We start from the raw sequence: 19,722 nt of genomic DNA on the forward strand, positions 1-19,722 counted from the left end.
ATGGCATATTATATATATATATAATATGTATTATTTATGTTGTATATATATACTATATTATTTATATTATATGCATTATTTTTCATGTTCTCTTCCATTATAGATTATTATAAGTTATTGAATATAGTTCCCTGTGCTGTATGGTAGAACCTTTATGTTTATCTATTTTATATATAGTAGTTTGTATCTGCTAATTGCAAACTCCTAATTTATCCTTCCCCTCTCCTTTCCCCTTTGAGAACCATGTTTGTTCTGTATGTGTCTGAGCCTGTTTCTGTTTTTGTAAATAAATTCATTTGTATCATTTTTTTTAGATTCTACATATAAGTGATATCGTATATTTCTCTGTATATATTTTTTTCTGATGCACTTTTAGATTTTTTGTTTTCCTACTGTATTATCAGGCTTAGTTAAAAAGCAATTTAGTTAGGAAACTTTATATGGAATGTCCTCCACTAAATAGTGTGACTGATCTTAAGTGGCTGGGAGCCGAATCTGAAAGCAGCCCCAGGTGTTGAGACATTTTGAGCAGTGGAAACATGGGAGGAGATGGCATAAATACTTGGAAAGATGAAGCTTATTTGGAAGTATCAGCTCTTACGTGTGTGGGTGTGGGTGTGTAAAATTATCTCATTTGCTCTATAGCCAGGGAGAGCTAACGGCCTCACGTATCAAATTAGACCTGTTTTGTAAATAAAGTTTTATTGGAACACAGCCATGCCCATTTGTTTATATATTGTCTATGACTGCTTCCAAGTGACAGTGGTAAAGTAGTTGAGATAGAAACCTTATGATCTGCACAGTCTAAAAAAATATTTACAATCTGATCTTTCGGGGGAAAAGTTGTTAACCCCTCCTCTATAAGCATCTATCATCAACCAAGGTTAAATCTTTATTTCACAAAGCAGCTTGATTAAAATGGTCAATCAGAGAGAAGAGGGAATTTAACTAGTTGACCCATATTGATCGAGTAATTCCATGCCTTTTGGTATGATGTTGATCATATGTATTCAATTTTGCTATGCTTTTGTAAAAACTGTAGTTCAGTTCATTTTATTTTCCAGTATTTCCTGTTTTTAGGCCAGAGAAATGTAAAGTCTAGAAGGGTAAATTTGATTTTATACAATTAATTAACCGGATAATACTCATTGGATGAATCATCATAAGATTTAGATGAAATATTCATAATCAAATTATTTTAGTAACTTTTTGTAGCTATTAGGTCATTTCTCAATTATATATTTTTAAGTCATAATTTTAAAATTCTGGGTTAATGAGCTGAATTTTTTCTGTATTTAATCAACAGCAAAGTTTCCTTTTGACCTCTCCCTATTCAAGCTGCCGCCCACAGTCTGGTTGAGAACTCTGGGCTGGCATTCAGGAAGCCCTGTTTCTGGTCCTCTTTTCTGAGCTGGTTTGAGACCTCTGTGAGCTAACTTTTCCGTGGCAGTTGTCTTGTCTGTAAGATGAGAGGCTGTGGATTAGATAAAAGTGATTCCCCAAACCTGGGTGGTCACTGGAATCCCCAAGGGAGGGTCTCTTTTTTTCCTTTCTTAATTGGAGGATAATTGCTTTACAATGTTACATTGATTTCTGTCATACAGCAACTCAAATCCAGCATAAGTATACATATATCCCCTCCCTCTTAAACCTCCGTCCTACTCCCCAACTCCAGCTCACCCCACCCCTCTAGGTTGTCACAGATCACCAGGTTGGAGCTTAGGAAGGGTCTTTTAAAAATATCTGTTTCTATGTATTAACACAAGGAGCTCAAGGGGTACCCTGTGACAGCCTAGAGGGGTGGGATGAGGCACGGGTTGGGGGAGGTTCAAGAGGGAGGGGACATATGTACGTATGCTTGTGGCTAATTTGAGTGATTGTGTGGCAGAAGCCAGCACAAAATCATGGAGCAATTATCCTACAATTAAAAATTTTTTAAAAGGTTAGAAGGCCCTGGCCCGGGTAAACTCTAAGAGCCTTCCTGATCTTGGCCCTGAGAGATCATTGCTTCAGGTTGGTAACAGTCATCAGCTATAGCCCTGTCTCTGGAGGTTTGAGCCAACAGAGAGGTGCCTGCTACTGATGGTCTAAGCTGTTGGTGCTGCCTAACGACACCAATTCTTCCTACTTGGGAGGCCACCTTTACAACTTACAAATTGCATTCATGTAGAAATGAATTTAACCCTTTCAACAATTCTGTGAGGTCAATCAGCAATTCCTATCCCTACTTATGAGTGACTTTGAGACCCAGAGTCTAAGGGATTTTCCCAGTCCTTCATATCACAAAGCCAATATTTCAACTCACATGTTCAGACTCTAAATCCAACTCTCTTTTATCACCAACATTCATGCAAATAACAGAAGGAAGTGAACCCATGTAGGCAGAGGACTTAGGAAAATGAAAGGGATCCTTTATGAAATAACAGAATTCAAAATTCAGAGCATCTTGCCCCTTGTTGAGAACTGGACTCTGGTTTGTTCTATGGTGGATCTGTGTGGGGTTCAAGTGTAGAAATATAAGCCTAAATCAGACACAGGGTCTGGACTAGGGGTGAGGCCAGGGAGGTACCTGGGCACACACTTTAAACAGGGTACTCACTCCCAGGTCATGCGGTCCTCCTGAGAGTGGGGACCTCCTTAAATGCTGTATCCTGAGTGCCTTGCTGGCCTCCTTCTGGCCCTGGCCCTGATCAGAGGCAGAGAAACTATGCTTATTATATCAACAGACCCTTCACTTCCTGATGGCCTTGATACAGAGGAGGCTGGAGGTTTGTTTGGCTTTAACTGATGAGTGTGAATTGATAGGCTGGCTGGCACCCACCAGAGTGTGACCTTGATTGTTGAAGAGAGAGCAAGTTCTGGGTTGGTGGGCACCACCCACCCCTGCCTGTGGCATGTTTCTCCCTAGGTGGTCAATCCATGCAAGTCACTTACCCTCTCTGGGCTTTATCTGAGCGATGGAAAATAACATGGTACTAGGAGACCACCTCAACCCAGCACTTCTAAAATTTGGGGGTGTGATTTGAAGCTCTCCTCAATGACTGGCACCAAGCACATTTGTGGAGTTGTTTTAAACCCAGTTTCACAACCTGTGTGTGCAGGACGATTAATCACCAACTGTTAGGTGATGAAGGGCAACTTAAAGTACCTGTGAACATAAAATTCATGTCCAGAAGCCTGAATTTGCTTCTGACTCAGATGGGTGGCGATGTTTGGCTTATGAATTTTAAGTTTCCTAACTGACAGAATCACACATAGGAAAATTCATGTTGAAGATCATTGGCAAATTGGCCAATGGCAGGTGAGCCAGCATGGAAACTGTCATATGGCTATTAATCAATGACTTATTTTTTTTAAGTTATCTGCCTGCTGGGAGGAGAAGAAACATAACATACCTGCAGAAGGCAATGTTTTTGAAAAAAATGTGCTGTTATTTATTGATGAATGTCTAATGTGAAAGGAAATAGTCTCGGAAAGGAAGCAAATACTAATTTTTAAACAGATATGATAGCACAGTTGGTAAAGAATCGCCTGCAATGCAGGAGACCCCAGTTCAATTCCTGGGTTGGGAAGATCCCCTGGAGAAGGGAAAGGCTACCCACTCCAGTATTCTGGCCTGGAGAATTCCATGGACTGTATAGTCTATGGGGTCACAAAGAGTCAGACAAGACTGAGCAACTTTCACTTTCACTAATGTGAAAGGAAATATTCTCTGAAAGGAAGTGAATACTAATTTTTAAACAGATACTTACAGCATTTTCATATTTAATCCAGGTTTACAAGGGACTGAGTCCCTAGCAGTGTGAGGTATTCATTTTGCCCATTGCACGACAATGTCTAATTCAGCATCGTTATCATTTAGGTCTAGGGAATGTGAAGAATTAATGTTTGCCCTGTATGACCAGTTCTCTTGGAGGCACCTTAAGCTTGAATAGGAATTCATGACATGTCAAACATTTCTTCATGGTAGTATTTCAATTTGGAAGTGGAAGATTTTACTGTGTGTGCCCTGCTAGGTGACCTGCCGGAACGTCCCTCCACGAAGGAGTGGAGGTAAATGGTTTCATTTACTATCTGGTTGCCTGTAGAAGCTGTGCATTCTTCTTTCCTCTTAAAATGAGGCGCGTTTGTTTGTTTGGACTGGATCCAGCTGGCCGGCTTGGTTCAGACTGCATTTCAGACGTTTTGGCTGGTGCTCCTCCAAGTAATGAGTTGGCACTGGAGGGCAGCAAAGCAGGAGTGAGGGAAAGGGATGAAATTGCCACAATAACCTTCAGGGCAATGTCTTTCCAGGCGCCCGTTTCCACCCGGAGACCGAGTCACGTTCAATGGGAGAGACTGCCTTTGCCAGCTCTGCGCACAGCCGATGTCTTCCAGCCCTAAAGAAGCCTCCTGCTCTGGCAGTAAGTGCCCCAGCCACATGTTGACATGAATTCCTTCATTCCTCAAAGGCAGCTTAGGGAGGTACCTTCCCTTCTGAGAAACTCTGGTAGCCGGAGTCAAGAGTAGGCCTATGTAAGGCATTTTCATTGTAAAAAAGAAGCCTTCACTAAAGGCAATGCAGAGAGAGGTGTCTCCCTTCTTTCAAAAGAAAAGAAAGAGAATTGGACATTCAACTGTGCATTTTGATGGTAAATGAAGGAAAAAGAATTATAATGTGTTACATCAGAAGTGTCCCTCTCTGGGCATGGAGTTAAACTGTGAGCGCATTTAGTGATGATGTGACTGATATTGCTGTGTGTTAAAAAGTTATCCCCACTGTGCTTTGGGTGAATGTGGTGGTTTATGCTAACTCTTAAATTATTCCTTACTATCCTCAACTATTCTTTATTCCCTTGGAGGATTTTTTTTTTCCTTTTTTAATTAATTATTTATTTATTTACAGTAAGTCCTTGTTGGTTATGTATTTTTTTATTTTTTGGCCACACCCCTGACCAGGGATCAAACCCACTCCCCCTGCATTGGAAGGCGGAGTCTTAACCACTGGACTGCTGGGGAAGTCTCCCACCTGGAGGGTTTCTGACATTTATTCATCAAATGGATAATTTTCTGAGCACCTACAATGCATGTTGCTCACACTGGAGATATAGAGCGAACAAAACATACTCAATATCCTTATTTTTTATTTTTTAGTGGGGTAGATAGACAATAGAGTACAAATATATCTAATATGCACAGAAGATTAACACAGGGAGAAAAAGCAGGGCAATGGGTCTATGTTTGTATGGGGCAATCTGAGAAACCTCTCTTGTTACCTAAGGATAGATCTGAAGAAATATGGGGACAAGCTGTCCATACCCATGGGATTTGTGATTTTTGATGACAAGGGCTTGTCTGACCTATAGGAATCCAAAGAAAACCAATTTCCCTCCAAATAAAAACAGTGGCCAATTGAAGTATTTCTTCTAGTAAATAACACTGAGTGGGTCATTTCAAGATGAACTGAGAGGGATTCTGAACTCAGAGCACCAAGCTCTCCTTCCCTCTCCTTCCTGGGGCATTAGGACATGGACTAGAGGTTTGCCTCTGTTTCTGTGGGTTGTGCCTGTCCTTGGAGAACACATGCCTTGAAGCCCTGCCAGTCTCAGCACCTAAGAATGAGATAAGCCTCTTCTGCTCTGGAGGAATTTTGTGTCATTTATAACAGCGATTCCAAATCTTCCTGTTAAAGTAGATTTATACCTGTTAAAAATAAGAATGTTATGACCCAAAAGCATTTGCATAGAAATTGGATTTTGACCATTGGGAAAAAAGAAAGAAATGTATTAGTGCATCTTATTCAATACACATGATCAGATCCTTAGCATGTGGATTTATCTGCCCTCTTGTTAAATAACAGCAGCCTGGGTAGGATAAGGGCTACCAAACAGAGCACAATCCTAGATCACTAGAGAGTCTCAGATCCTTCACTCTTCTTACCTACTCTGCCTATGAAGGTCATCGGGAAGGTGACCTGGGGTGAGAACAGGCACCCCGACCCCCTTGATTGAGAGGGCTTGCTTTGAAAGTATGTTACCGTAAACATTGAAGGAATTCTTCAGTACAGTTAAGGAAAAGAGGATTGGGACCTTCCTGGCAGTGCAGTGGTTAACACTTCACCTTCCAATGCAGGGGGTGCAGGTTCAATCCCTGGTCAGGGGGCTAAGATTCCACATGCCTCTTGGCCAAGAATCTAAACATAAAAACAAGCCATATTGTAACAAATTCAATAAAGGCTTTAAAAATGGTCCACACTGGGGGAAAAAAATTTAAAAAAAGAAAAGCAAAGAAAAAGAAGGTTGCATGAGTCCCAGGATCGGATGACAGCTATAACAGGATCATATCCCTAGGCTTAGAATAGGAATGACTGTGTCCTCAGATTCTGTGCAGTCCTTTAGTCCAGCTGTATTTCTTGATAGGTGAGGAAATTCGGGCCCAAAGTCACACAAGTTACCCAATCATAGGTAACTTGTTAGAGCCAGGTCTCCTGACTCCTGGCTTGGGGCTGTCTTTGTTTCATCCAAGACTCCTCTTTGTTCGGTTTAAGAAATAGAACCAAGATATTTTTGAAGGCTTTTGGTCCTTTTCCTTCATGTAATTTTTGGGAACATATTTCTAATCATAACTCCACCAAAACGGTTATTCTGATTTTTATTAAACATGGTTTTGCTTTACCTATGTTTTCTTGTATATGAATAGTCATTATGCACATAAAAAAGCAATTAAAATTCTAAGTGTAAAAATGTATCATACTCAAATTCATTACATTTGTAATGTTATATTTGACATTTATTGTATACATACAAATTATTGGTCCAAATTCTATTTTTTTTTCACTTTTCTCCTTTGCTCTCAATGGATGAAACCCTTTTCTCTGTGCTGCTCTTTTGGTCAGAACATTTTTATTTTTAACAAGTACTCATCTATTTAGAAAAGTACTCAAATAGCATTTCTGGAGATGTGGGTGTGAGTGTCTGTCAAAAAGAGAACTCTTATATATGGATACACACATGCAAAACACCCAAAAGAGACGGGCACACAAATGCAACAGCAAGGGAATTTTCATCAAGTTTCTAAAATTCATTGGAACATAATTACAGTACACTGTTCTTCGCAGTTCTTTAAGAAATACCCTGTATTTTAAAACTATCCTGATTTTACTTTGATTCTTTTTTTTTTTTTAATTTCCTAACTTGGCAAAGTTTCCTAAAGGAAAGCAAAAAAAGAAGAAACCCTTCTTTGATATGTTCACAGTGGTGATGAAATTAGAAAGCCAAGGTCTTCTTTTTCCTTTGAAATGTTCTTTCAAAAATGTTTGCACTTCTGAACTGAAATTTTATTTCACATTCTGTGGCTGGTTTTCCATCATCACTGAATAGGAGACAAAGACAGTGAGAGAGAGAGAGAAGAAGTAGAGTGATCAACAGAAGACAAGTTAATAATGTGATGAGAATTTGCACAAAACAGCCTCCATTTGTGCTTACTCTGTAGAAGTGCAGGGGCCGCCATGTCTGTATTGCTGTGCTTTAGGGAGAACTCCCAGTGGGATGCCTGTGATATCTTGGGCACCTTGCTTGGTGCTTCCTTCCACATTATAATAATTCTTCTCACTTTTATATTTATTTTATTGTCTTCTTCAAACATTCACATAGTACTTATGTGATCAGGCATTGCGTAGCTGGTCTACAAATTTGAACTTATTTAATTCTCATGACCACCCTAAAGGTTGGCACTAACTATCTCCTTTTCACAGATGAAGAAACCAAGGGCCACAGTTCAGTTCAGTCACTCAGTCGTGTCTGACTCTTTGCAACCCCGTGGACATGCCAGGCCTCCCTGTCCATCACCAACTTCCAGAGTTTACTCAAACTCATGTCCATTGAGTCAGTGATGCCATCCAACCATCTCATCCTCTGTCGTCCCTTTCTCCTCCTGCCTTCAATCTTTCCCAGCATCAGGGTCTTTTCAAATGAGTCAGTTCTTCACATCAGGTGGGCAAAGTATTGGAGTTTCAGCTTCAGCATCAGTCCTTCCAGTGAATATTCAAGACCGATTTCCTTTAGGATGGACTGGTTGGATCTCCTTGCTGTCCAAGGGACTCTCAAGAGTCTTCTCCAACACTACAGTTCAAAAGTATCAATTCTTCAGCGTTCAGCCTTCTTTATGGTCCAACTCTCACATCCATACATGACTACTGGGAAAACCATAGCTTGGACTAGACGGACCTTTATTGGCAAAGTACTGTCTCTGCTTTTTAATATGCTGTCTAGGTTGGTCATAACTTTTCTTCCAAGGAGCAAGCGTCATTTAATTTCATGGCTGCAGTCACCATCTGCAGTGATTTGGGAGCTCCCCAAAATGAAATCTCTCACTGTTTCCACTGTTTCCCCATCTATTTGCCATGAAGTGATGGGACCAGATGCCATGATCTTAGTTTTATGAATTTTGAGTTTTAAGCCAACTTTTTCACTCTCTTCTTTCACTTTCATCAAGAGGCTCTTTAGTTCCTCTTCCCTTTCTGCCATAAGGGTGGTGTCATCTGCATATCTGAGTTTATTGATATGCCTCCTGGCAATCTTGATTTCAGCTTGTGCTTTATCCAGCTCAGCATTTCTCATGATGTACTCTGCATAGAAGTTAAATAAGCACGGTGACAGTATACAGCCTTGACATACTCCTTTTCCTATTTGGAACCAGTCTGTTGTTTCATGTCCAGTTCTAACTGTTGCTTGTTGACCTGCATACAGATTTCTCAGGAGGCAGGTCAGTTGGTCTGGTATTCCCATCTTTTTCAGAATTTTCCACAGTTTATTGTGATCCACACAGTCAAAGGCTTTGGCATAGTCAATAAAGCAGAAATAGATGTTTTTCTGGAACTCTCTTACTTTTTCAGTGATCCAAGGGATGTTGGCAATTTGATCTCTGGTTCCTCTGCCTTTTCTAAAACCAGCTTGAACACCTGGAAGTTCATGATTCACACACTGTTGAAGCCTGGCTTGGAGAATTTTGAGCATTACTTTACTAGCATGTAAGGTGGGTGCAATTGTGCAGTAGTTTGAGCTTTCTTTGGCATTGGAATGAAACTGACCTTTTCCAGTCCTGTGGCCATGGCTGAGCTTTCCAAATTTGCTGACATATTGAATGCAGCACTTTTACAGCATCATCTTTTAGGATTTGAAATAGCTCAACTGGAATTCCATCACCTCCACTAGCTTTGTTCGTAGTGATGCTTCCTAAGGCCCACTCGACTTCGCACTCCAGGATGTCTGGCTCTAGGTGAGTGATCACACCATCGTGATTATCTTGGTCGTGAAGATCTTTTTTGTACAATTCTTCTGTGTATTCTTGCCACCTCTTCTTGATATCTTCTGCTTCTGTTTGGTCCTTACCATTTCTGTCCTTTATTGTGCCCATCTTTGTATGAAGTGTTCCCTTGGTATCTCTAATTTTCTTGACGAGATCACTAGTCTTTCCCATTCTATTGTGTTCTTCTGTTTCTTTGCGTTGATCACTGAGGAAGGCTTTCTTATCTCTCCTTACTATTCTTTGGAACTCTGCATTCAAATGGGTATATCTTTCCTTTTCTCCTTTGCCTTTCACTTCTCTTCTTTTCACAGCTATTTGTAAGGCCTCCTCAGACAACCATTTTGCCTTTTTGCATTGCTTTTTCTTGGGGATGGTCTTGATCCCTGCCTCCTGTACCATGTCAGGAGCCTCCGTCGATAGTTCTTTAGGCACTCTTGTGTATCAGATCTAATCCCTTGGATCTATTTCTCACTTCCACTGTATAATTGTAAGGGATTTGATTTAGGTCATACCTGAATGGTCTAATGGTTTTCCCCACTTTCTTCAATTTAAGTCTGAATTTGGCAATAAGGAGTTCATGATCTGAGCCATAGTCAGCTCCTGGTCTTTTTTTTTTTTTGCTGACTGTATAGAGCTTCTCCATCTTTGGCTGTAAAGAATATAATCAATTTGATTTCACTATTGACCATCTGGTGATGTCCACTTGTAGAGTCTTCTCTTGTGTTGTTGGAAGAGGGTGTTTGCTATGACCAGTAGGTTCTCTTGGCAAAACTCTATTAGCCTTTGCCCTGCTTCATTCTGTACTCCAAGGCCAAATTTGCCTGTTACTCCAGGTATTTCTTGACTTCCTACTTTTCATTCCAGTCCCCTATAATGAAAAGGACATCTTTTTTGGGTGTTAGTTCTAGAAGGTCTTGTAGGTCTTCATAGAACCATTCAACTTCAGCTTCTTCAGAGGTTAAATAATTTGCCCAAGATCACACAGTGGTGATGCTGGGATATGGACCCAGGCTCCAGATGCCAGGTTACCATCCCTGATATTTATCTCACAGTGTGGTATCTCTCTGACTTACAAGGATGAGTTGCTGAGCTTTGGCGCAATGCTCTGACTTGTCTGCGGATTCGCCTGAGAGTCCACCCCCAAAGGCTGTGCACTTCCTGTGCTCTTCCCCTACTCCCTGGGGTAGCGAGGTTTGGTGAATGAAAACCATCAGGAAGTGAATCCTAGAAACACACTACCTGCAATGAAAGATGATTGCCCTTGAATTAGTTAAAACTTTTGCTTCGTACAATCTAATGCAATAAGCAACAAACATTATATATCATGGAGATAATAGTAAACATTGCCTCACAGGGTTATGATGACCATTCGTTAGACTGCTTTTACTATTAAGGAAAAAATCAGTTGCCCATGTCTAGCTGATTCATACTTTAGAAATGGAAATGTATGTCCAGAGAGCATGACACTCTTCCAGAAGGTTATTGACATTCCTGTAAAGCCTAACTCCGCTCCATTTTCCTGTATCTGCCAGCAATTGAGGGACAGGTTCTCATGGGTTATGGAGCCATGTGAGGAGAGTTGACGTGTGACAATCTAGAGGGCAGGGAATTGGGTTTGGATGTTGCTTCTTGCACAGCTCCGTTCTATTTCAGGCATCCGAGCAGAAGTGGGTTGCTGTCTACAATCACCCTTTCCATTTCAGAGGGTGTCTGACTAGTGTCTGATTGTGTGTGGGTTTGGCAGATTGATGCGATGAACACCCACGCACATATACATCCAAAGCCATCTTCCTCCCCTTAACCCACCCTGTACAGCGCTGTCATTGTTCCGACTGCAGTTGGAACTCCCACAGGTATTGGAGCAATGGTCTACTCGGACTGAATAGAAATCTTTTCAGATAAACAGTCACGCACATGTTTTCAAAGGGGAGGATGAATTTTTCAATTATTTCACTTTTCTATTTGGTGCAATAGCTTTTAATAGTTGCACTATAATTTTTCTTCTATCTATGTTCTTTCTCAAAAAAGCATCTGTGGGTTGAGCGGGCTTGTCTGCTGAGACTGTAGGTGGAGTGGTGATGATCTGATGCTGGCGTCTGACTGCCTGGGTCACGCTCTGGCTCTAGTCATCTCCTTACCTCTCCATCCTTCAGGCTGTCATTTGTACAATGGGATGGCGATAGGGACCTACCTTGTGCGATTAAATAAGTGAACAGATAAAAGTACTGAATATTTATAAAACAAGAACTTACTAGTTAGGCAATGACATGAATTTTTGTGTAGGACAGTCTCAATTTTTTGTGACTGTGCTTTTTTTTTTTTTCACTCTGGTGTTCACGGTGGCTGGCTTTTCTGTTCATCTGATATTTTCTACCAATATGTAAAACCAATGAAGGCAGGAACACATGCATACAAACAATCCATGGATTGTTGGATTTTGGCTCATGGTGATATGTCTTATGGCAGAGTCTCCAAAACAGATCAGCCCCCTTCTTGAGACAGTTTCTTGCTGGAGGGTAGGATGGCAGAGGAGGCTTGGCAGGGCACTGCTAAGGAGTATGGTTCTGGATAGATTGATAGTGTTTATCCCGGTTCTACAATGCTGTGTGACCTTGAGAACTCAATCTCTACCTGCATTTCTTTGTCTATAAAATGGGAAACAATAATGGTTCCTTTCTCATTGGGTTGTTGTGGGGATTTATATAAGTGAAAGTACTTAAAAGATGCATGACACCTAATAAGCTCATCCAGATGTTGACCATCGTTCCTTAAGGAAATTATGAGACTAGAACTTGAGCTTGGAGATAATTTAGAATTGGAAAGGAACGGAAAGAGAGTGCATAAGCTAACAGTTTAGAATGTGGCCTCTATATTCCAGAGCCTGGCTTTGACTCCTGGTCCTGCCTTCTCCTAGACGTGGAGCAATGGGCAAGTTACTGTTTGTCTCAGAACCTCAGGTTCGCATCTGAAAATTGGATAATAGTTACTCTTAAGGGTTGTTATGAGAATTAAATAAGATACTACAGGGATGAACAGTCTTAATGTGGGGAGGCTACTTATTAAAACAGCACATGGGGGACCCAGGCAAAGACTTTGTTCTTCCACCTTCTGAGAAGAGAAGTTGGAAAGTTGGAACGAGGGGACTAGGCTTCTGTAGGCCTTGAGGAGCTTGGCAATGTGGAGCTTGGCTTAGCCTGGAGGATGACCAGAGGAAAGCAATGTTCCAGAAAGATTAAGGTGGTGATGGCAATTGTTGCTTAGTCACTCAGTCGTTCCCAACTCTTCTGTGACCCCATAGGCTGTAGCCTGCCAGGCTCCTTTGTCCATGGGATTTTCCAGTCAAATTTACCAGAGTGGGTTACCGTTTCCTTCTCCAGGGCATCTTCTTGACCCAAGGATCAAACCCATGTCTCCAAGCCTCCTCCTGCATCGCAGGTGGATTTTTTACCACTGAGCCACTAGGGAAGCCCCACTGATGGCAATGGTGATATGCAAAATCAGTGATTTGGCCTCAGTGATCAGAGCTGAGGAGACCATCGATTGTGGCAGTGGCTATGAGAAAAGATGAGAAAGATGAATGAAAAGATGATGTCAAAGAAAGATATGGATGTTACTCATCTATTCAATGAACATTTCTTTGCGCACCTGTTGTATTTCAGGCACCAGCCAAACTCTTCATTACACAGCCAGCATCATGCATTAGGATGATATGTTTGTCACAGTTAAGAAATAAACACTGATGTGTGGTCTGTCGCATTTTAACTGTTTAGATGTGTGCCCACCTCCACCACCAACATAATGAACTCATTAAAGATAAAGACCCTGCTGTGTTTCTCTTTTATACAAGGTCTAGCACATAAGATCAGATCAGTCGCTCAGTCATGTCCGACTCTTTGCGACCCCATGAATCACAGCACACCAGGCCTCCCTGTCCATCACCGGAGTTCACTCAGACTCACGTCCATCGAGTCAGTGACGCCATCCAGCCATCTCATCCTCTGTCGTCCCCTTCTCCTCCTGCCCCCAATCCCTCCCAGCATCAGAGTCTTTTCCAGTGAGTCAACTCTTCACATGAGGTGGCCAAAGTACTGGAGTTTCAGCTTTAGCATCATTCCTTCCAAAGAAATCCCAGGGCTGATCTCCTTCAGAATGGACTGGTTGGATCTCCTTGCAGTCCAAGGGACTCTCAAGAGTCTTCTCCAACACCACAGTTCAAAAGCATCAGACAAATATTCTGGAAATTGAATCAAAGCCATCTTAATGTCTGAACAGAGCTAATAATAATCTTCTCTTTTAGAATGGGTTTAAATATTCATTGTAAAACAATACAAATTTACAGAAAAGTACAAAAAAGGAAATTAAAATCACCTGAAACCCCATCACAGTGAGATCGCCTCTATTAACATTTTGGTGGACATGCTTCTGGATTTAGCTCTAAGTGCTATAGGCACATGTATAATTTCTAATAAATTCTTCCCATAACATTTTGTTCCTGTATATTTTTGTCAAAAATCATTTGTTCTTTTGAGTGTCTCACACACAAGGCTGAAAGCTTTGAATTTGCTTAGGCCCCTGACTACAGGGCCAGCTCACATGTGTTCTGGTCAAAACTGTGCTGTGCATTTCTACTGAGGCGGTTATTACTGTATAGCCTAACTGGTTCTTTGTACGTTTATCTCTCCAGCCAGATTATGAGCTACCTAATGACAAGGACTGTTGGTTTGATTTTGTTTTTTTTTCTTTTGTCCCTATGAATAGCAGTGTGCATGTAGCAAGTACATGAGTGTTCATTTAGTGGGTAAATTGTTGCCATCCCAGGAGAGCCTTTGAGGCAGTCAATCTCAGCTCCTAGGTCCAGAATGTTGAGTTCTGCATGCTACTTGAATGATGATGGTAACATGGCTCTTGTGGTTTTGTAAAAATTACATAGTACAGCTTGGGTGCATGAGGGCAAGGGGTATTGGCAGAATTAAACATTCATCTTCTCATCTTGTTTGCAAATGTGTCCTCTTATTTTATAAAAGGGAAAGGAGTTATTGCTTTAGATAATTTGGCTGATGAAGGAATCATGTGTTTGTTTTTTTTTAAGTAGAAGTGTCAGGGGATTATTTCCCAACTTTGAGTGTGAGGTTGAGACAGGCCTCACCTCTCTAGGAGCTGAGGGTGCCAGCCCATGGCCTCGAGGGACAGAGGCTAACCTGGCATGGAAGTTCCAGTATTGCTCTATTGGGTGTGGATTGTATTACTGAGAGTTTGCCATTTACATAGTAGCCAGAGATTCATTGCAGAAGGACAAGGTATGTTGCAAAACGGAGCATTAATGGTTAGATTTTTCAGGCTGAAATATCTTAGAATAAGGAGTCAGACATAAAGATCCCAGAGTGACATTATTTTTTCACTTAACCAGAACCTGGATTATCTCAGTGGCAAGAAAAGAAAAGTTCCTGACTTGTAGGAAATGGGTCCAACTCAGGACAAAAAGTGAACATGGGTAGGAAAAATGTTTCAGGGGTTGGAAAGTTACTGGTATTGTGTTATTTGCTATTTTCATTTCATTAGATGTGACTTTTATGTAATAAGACATCTTATAAATGGCAGCTCATCAATAAAACTAGAATTTTAATGATTGAAGAGTGGTTATTCCCCAGTTTAACTTTTCAGCAGCAGTAATGATTTAGCTCTTCAAAGGATTGTTGTGTATAGGTATAGTTGTATATTCCTATAGTCTGTTCTCAGAAGGATATTGAGAAATTACTCTTAGTACGTTTCTCCAGAAGAGAGGCAGGAGTCGCTGGGAGATGCAGAAGGAAAGGAATTATTTTTATTGTATGAAAAAAACTTAATCATGTGTATGTGCTACCTATTTAAAACAAAAGCACCTCAAAAATAGCATAATGTTACATTTAAAAACTAAAAGGCCCGTTCCAGACTGAAGCCTCCTTGCACTTTGCCCTTGCTGTGACTCTCAGTTGTGTGTGTATTAAGTGACTGGTCACATGATGAAAAGACTGAAACTGACATTCCACCCCTTCTTTTCTTCTTCCTATCTTTGGAATAGAGTCAATGAGCTGATGTTGGCTAATGAGTACTGGATCTGAGAAACTGACGTAAAACTCAAGTATGATTTCCTCTTTGGCAAGAGCCCAGTATGCTGGCTGACCATAGCCAGTTAAAGATTTATCATAAACCTCCTCACCAGGTTAAAGTTTACAGCTTAATTAAGTGTAGGACAAAACTTGTTGGTACAGATTTTTTTTAATTGAAATTCATAAAATTAACCATTTCAAAGCAAATGATAAGTACATTCACAACATCGTCCAGCCATCACCTCTATATAGTTCCAAAACATTATCATCACCCCAAAAGAAAACTCTGTACCCATTAAACAGTTACTCCATATTCACCCCTTCTGCTAGCTGCTGCTGCTGCTGCTGCTAAGTCACTTCAGCCATGTCCGACTCTGTGTGACCCCATAGACGGCAGCCCACCAGGCTCCCCTGTCTCTGGGATTCTCCAGGCAAGAACAGTGGAGTGGGTTGCCATTTCCTTCTCCAGTGCATGAAAGTGAAAAGTGAAAGGGAAGTCGCTCAGTCATGTCCAGCTCTTTGCGACCCCATGGACTGCAGCCTACCAGGCTCCTCCGCCCATGGGATTTGCCAGGCAAGAGTACTGGAGTGGGGTGCCATCGCCCCCCAGGAAGTACCAATCTGCTTTCTATTTCTATTTACCTATTATGGACATTTCATATAAATGGAATCATACACATGTGGCTTTTTGTATTCTGACCCAGGGATCAAACCTGTGTTTTCTTGTATCTCCTGCGTAGGCAGGTGGATTCGTTTCCACCAGTGCCACCTAGGATACCAAGGAAACTTTTCATGCACAGATGGGCTCAATAAAGGACAGAAATGGTGTGGACCTAACAGAAGCAGAAGATAATAAGAAGAGGTGGCAAGAATACACAGAAGAACTGTACAAAAAAGATCTTCATGACCCAGATAGTCACTATGGTGTGATCACTCACCTAGAGCCAGACATCCTGGAGTGCGAAGTCAAGTGGGCCTTAGGAAGCATCACTATGAACAAAGCTAGTGGAGGTGAATTCCAGTTGAGCTATTTCAAATCCTAAAAGATGATGCTGTGAAAGTGCTGCACTCAATATGCCAGCAAATTTGGAAAGCTCAGCAGTGGCCACAGGACCAGAAAAGGTCAGTTTTCATTCCAATCCCAAAGAAAGGCAATGCCAAAGAATGCTCAAACTACTGCACAATTGCACTCATCTCACACACTAGCAAAGTAATGCTCAACATTCTGCAAGCCAGGCTTCAGCAATATGTGAACTTCCAGCTGTTCAAGCTGGATTTAGAAAAGGCAGAGGAGCCAGAGAGCAAATTGCAAACATCCGCTGGATCATGGAAAAAGCAAGAGAGTTCCAGAAAAACATCTATTTCTGCTTTATTGACTATGCCAACGCCTTTGACTGGGTGGATCGCAACAAATTGTGGAAAATTCTTCAAGAGATGGGAATACCAGACTACTTGAGCTGCCTCCTAAGAAATCTGTATGCAGGTCAAGAAGCAACAGTTAGAACTGGACATGAGACAACAGACTGGTTCCAAATCAGGAAAGGAATACGTCAAGGCTGTATACTGTCACCCTGCTTATTTAACTTATATGCAGAGTACATCAAGAGATAGGCTGGACTGGATGAAGCACAAGCTGGAATCAAGATTGCTGGGAGAAATATCAATAACCTCAGATATGGAGATGATACCACCCCTTATGGCAGAAAGCAAAGAAGAACTAAAGAGCCTCTTACTGAAAGTGAAAGAAGAGAGTGAAAAAGTTGGCTTAAAACTCAACATTCATAAAACTAAGATCATGACATCTGGTCCCATCACTTCATGGCAAATAGATGTGGAAACATTAGAAACAGTGAGAGACTTTATTTTGGGGTGCTCCAAAATCACTGCAGATGGTGACTGCAGCCATGAAATTAAAAGACGCTTGCTCCTTGGAAGAAAAGTTATGACCAACCTAGACAGCATATTAAAAAGCAGAGACATTACTTTGCCAACAAAGGTCCATCTAGTCAAAGTTATGGTTTTACCAGTAGTCACGTATGGATGTGAGAGTTGGACTATAAAGAAAGCTGAGAGCCGAAGAATTGATGCTTTTGAACTGTGGTGTTGGAGAAGACTCTGGAGTGTACCTTGGACTGCAAGAAGATCCAACCAGTCCATCCTCAAAGAAATCAGTCCTGAATATTCATTGGAAGGACTGATGCTGAAGCTGAAACTCCAATACTTTGCCCACCTGATGTGAAGAACTGACTCATTTGAAAAGACCCTGATGCTGGGAAAGATTGAAGGCAGGAGAACTGGACGACAGAGGATGAGATAGTTTGATGGCATCACTGACTTAGTGGACATAAGTTTGAATAAACTCTGGGAGTTGGTGATAGACAGGGAGGCCTGGGGAGCTGCAGTCCATGGGGTTGCAAAGAGCCGGACGCAACTGAACAACTGGACTGAACTGAACTGAGCTGAACTGAAGCGCCACCTAGGAAGTCCTGAGATACACTTTAAAAGGAGGAAAGATGGGTTTGATTGCCGAATACTATATAATAGAGGTCTCAGAAAATAGCTGTTCCGGGGCCTGCTTACAGCTTTCTCAATGAGGCTGATAATGTGCTGCTGTTGTGGCCCGTGAAAACTTGTTTGTTGTGCAGTATTGTTTTCCCAAGACAACAAGAACCTTCACCTAAAATAGAGGTCAGAGGCTGCTCTGGCTTGTGACGTTTCCATCATGGCCATCAAGATAGCAAAGGAAGCAACTGACCTAAGTGAGGTCATGGGTGACTGTTCAAAGTTTGGTTCAAGGTTACATATTCAGGCAACACATAATGTTTTAAAGTAATTCTGCCTTGTTCTTAGTGAATTTGAGAATGTAAATTTTTTAGAGCCATGGCAAGTACACTGTACCTATGTATTTGAATATAAATAAATATGAATGTTCCAATCTGCCCCTCAGCCCCAACCAGTATTTTCTTATGACCCCATGAATTACTTTTCGGCCAATGCAGTACAGAATTTCAGAAGTGAAAAAGTACTTTTAAAAATGAATTCCTTTTTTTTTTTTTTTTGATGTGAGCCCTTTTAAAAATCTTTATTGAATGTGTTACAATATTGCTTCTGTTTTTATGTTTTGGTTTAAGGCATGTAGGATCTTAGCTTCCCAACCAGGGATTGACCTGAGTCCCTTGCATTGGGAGGGACTTAACCATTGGACCACCAGGGAAGTCCCAGAAAGTAATCCTTAGAAGTGCCTCACATGAATGTATTTGCATTTCGCCCTTTATGTGTCCTTTCTTTTGGTGACCTCATACCCATGGTATTTGCCGTGAGATACTAGGATAGAAAACTGCCGATTCGTGTCAGTGACTTGACATGGACTGTGGCCAGCAGTAGTTGCTGACTCATAAACGCCTGGTTGGGACCTGACAGCACTGAGCAGGACAGGTGAAGTTCAGAGGTCAACATTTAACACTGTCTACCTGCTAGATGGATGCTCTTATCACTACTAAATGATGTGGTCTTTTTAATCAAAGGAAGGTTTTCAAACACCCAAACACCAAACCCCTTATACCTTAAAGATGCTAAAATTGTAAGCCAAGTCTTTTCAAGAAAATAGCATTAAAAAGTCTGGATTTTTTTTTTTTTAATTCATAGACTACAAAAAAGGGCCAGGCCAATAACATAGGAGCATGTGGTCAGTTCAAGTGTGAGGACAGATGGCAGTTGACATTTCGACCCTAGTAAAGGATGGAAACCTTGGCAAAATAAAAATATCTGTCCTGTATAAAGCAGGCAGCCACTACGTGCCTCCCACAGTTATTCCCATGGAGGGATCCACATGTCAGAGGCTCATCAGATGTGTTGAAAGCTTGTGTCAAAGGCAGCTTGTTAACCTCACAGCATCTGACCTGTGTTTGGGTCACTCATCTCTTGTCTCCAGTTTCTCTCTCTTTTGGAGAGAATGACTGCTCTCTGGCATTCTGCATATTCACCATTTTACCACACAGGGTCACGGGAAATCCACATCTTGTAGGAGCCACTGAATGACAAGATATGATGTCATTAAATTCAGGAGTCACATTAGCCAAACCCCAGAACTTAAATCAGGGGATTTTGCTTGTTTATTCTCCTTAAAGCGCCTTTTACTGATTCCTGGCCAGGGATAAAGTGCTCCTAGTTAACAGTCTTAAAAAGACACCACTTGAATATTTTATAAAGTTTGCAAAGTCTTATCTGCTATCTATTAATAATGACCTAAATCTGAAATGATTTGGTGTCTATTTATTCTTCATCCACGTGTATAGCTATGAACTTCTGTGCTCATCTCTGTTTATGACAACTAGAGTTTCTTTTTTATTAT

General features: G+C 41.2%; 1 protein-coding gene across 1 annotated transcript in view; it reads left to right on the forward strand.

Annotated features, from left to right (window-relative positions):
• Window positions 1-19,722, forward strand: part of ABLIM1 (actin binding LIM protein 1) — a 216,003-nt gene that overhangs the window by 84,108 nt on the left and 112,173 nt on the right. Inside the window, exon 4 of the mRNA XM_010859295.1 lies at window positions 4,294-4,403. Coding sequence (XP_010857597.1) covers window positions 4,294-4,403 — 110 coding nt within the window. The remainder of the gene's footprint in view (window positions 1-4,293; window positions 4,404-19,722) is intronic.

This window comes from Bison bison, unplaced genomic scaffold (assembly GCF_000754665.1).
Source record: "Bison bison bison isolate TAMUID 2011002044 unplaced genomic scaffold, Bison_UMD1.0 scf7180017864456, whole genome shotgun sequence".
Taxonomy (NCBI): Eukaryota; Metazoa; Chordata; class Mammalia; order Artiodactyla; family Bovidae; genus Bison; species Bison bison.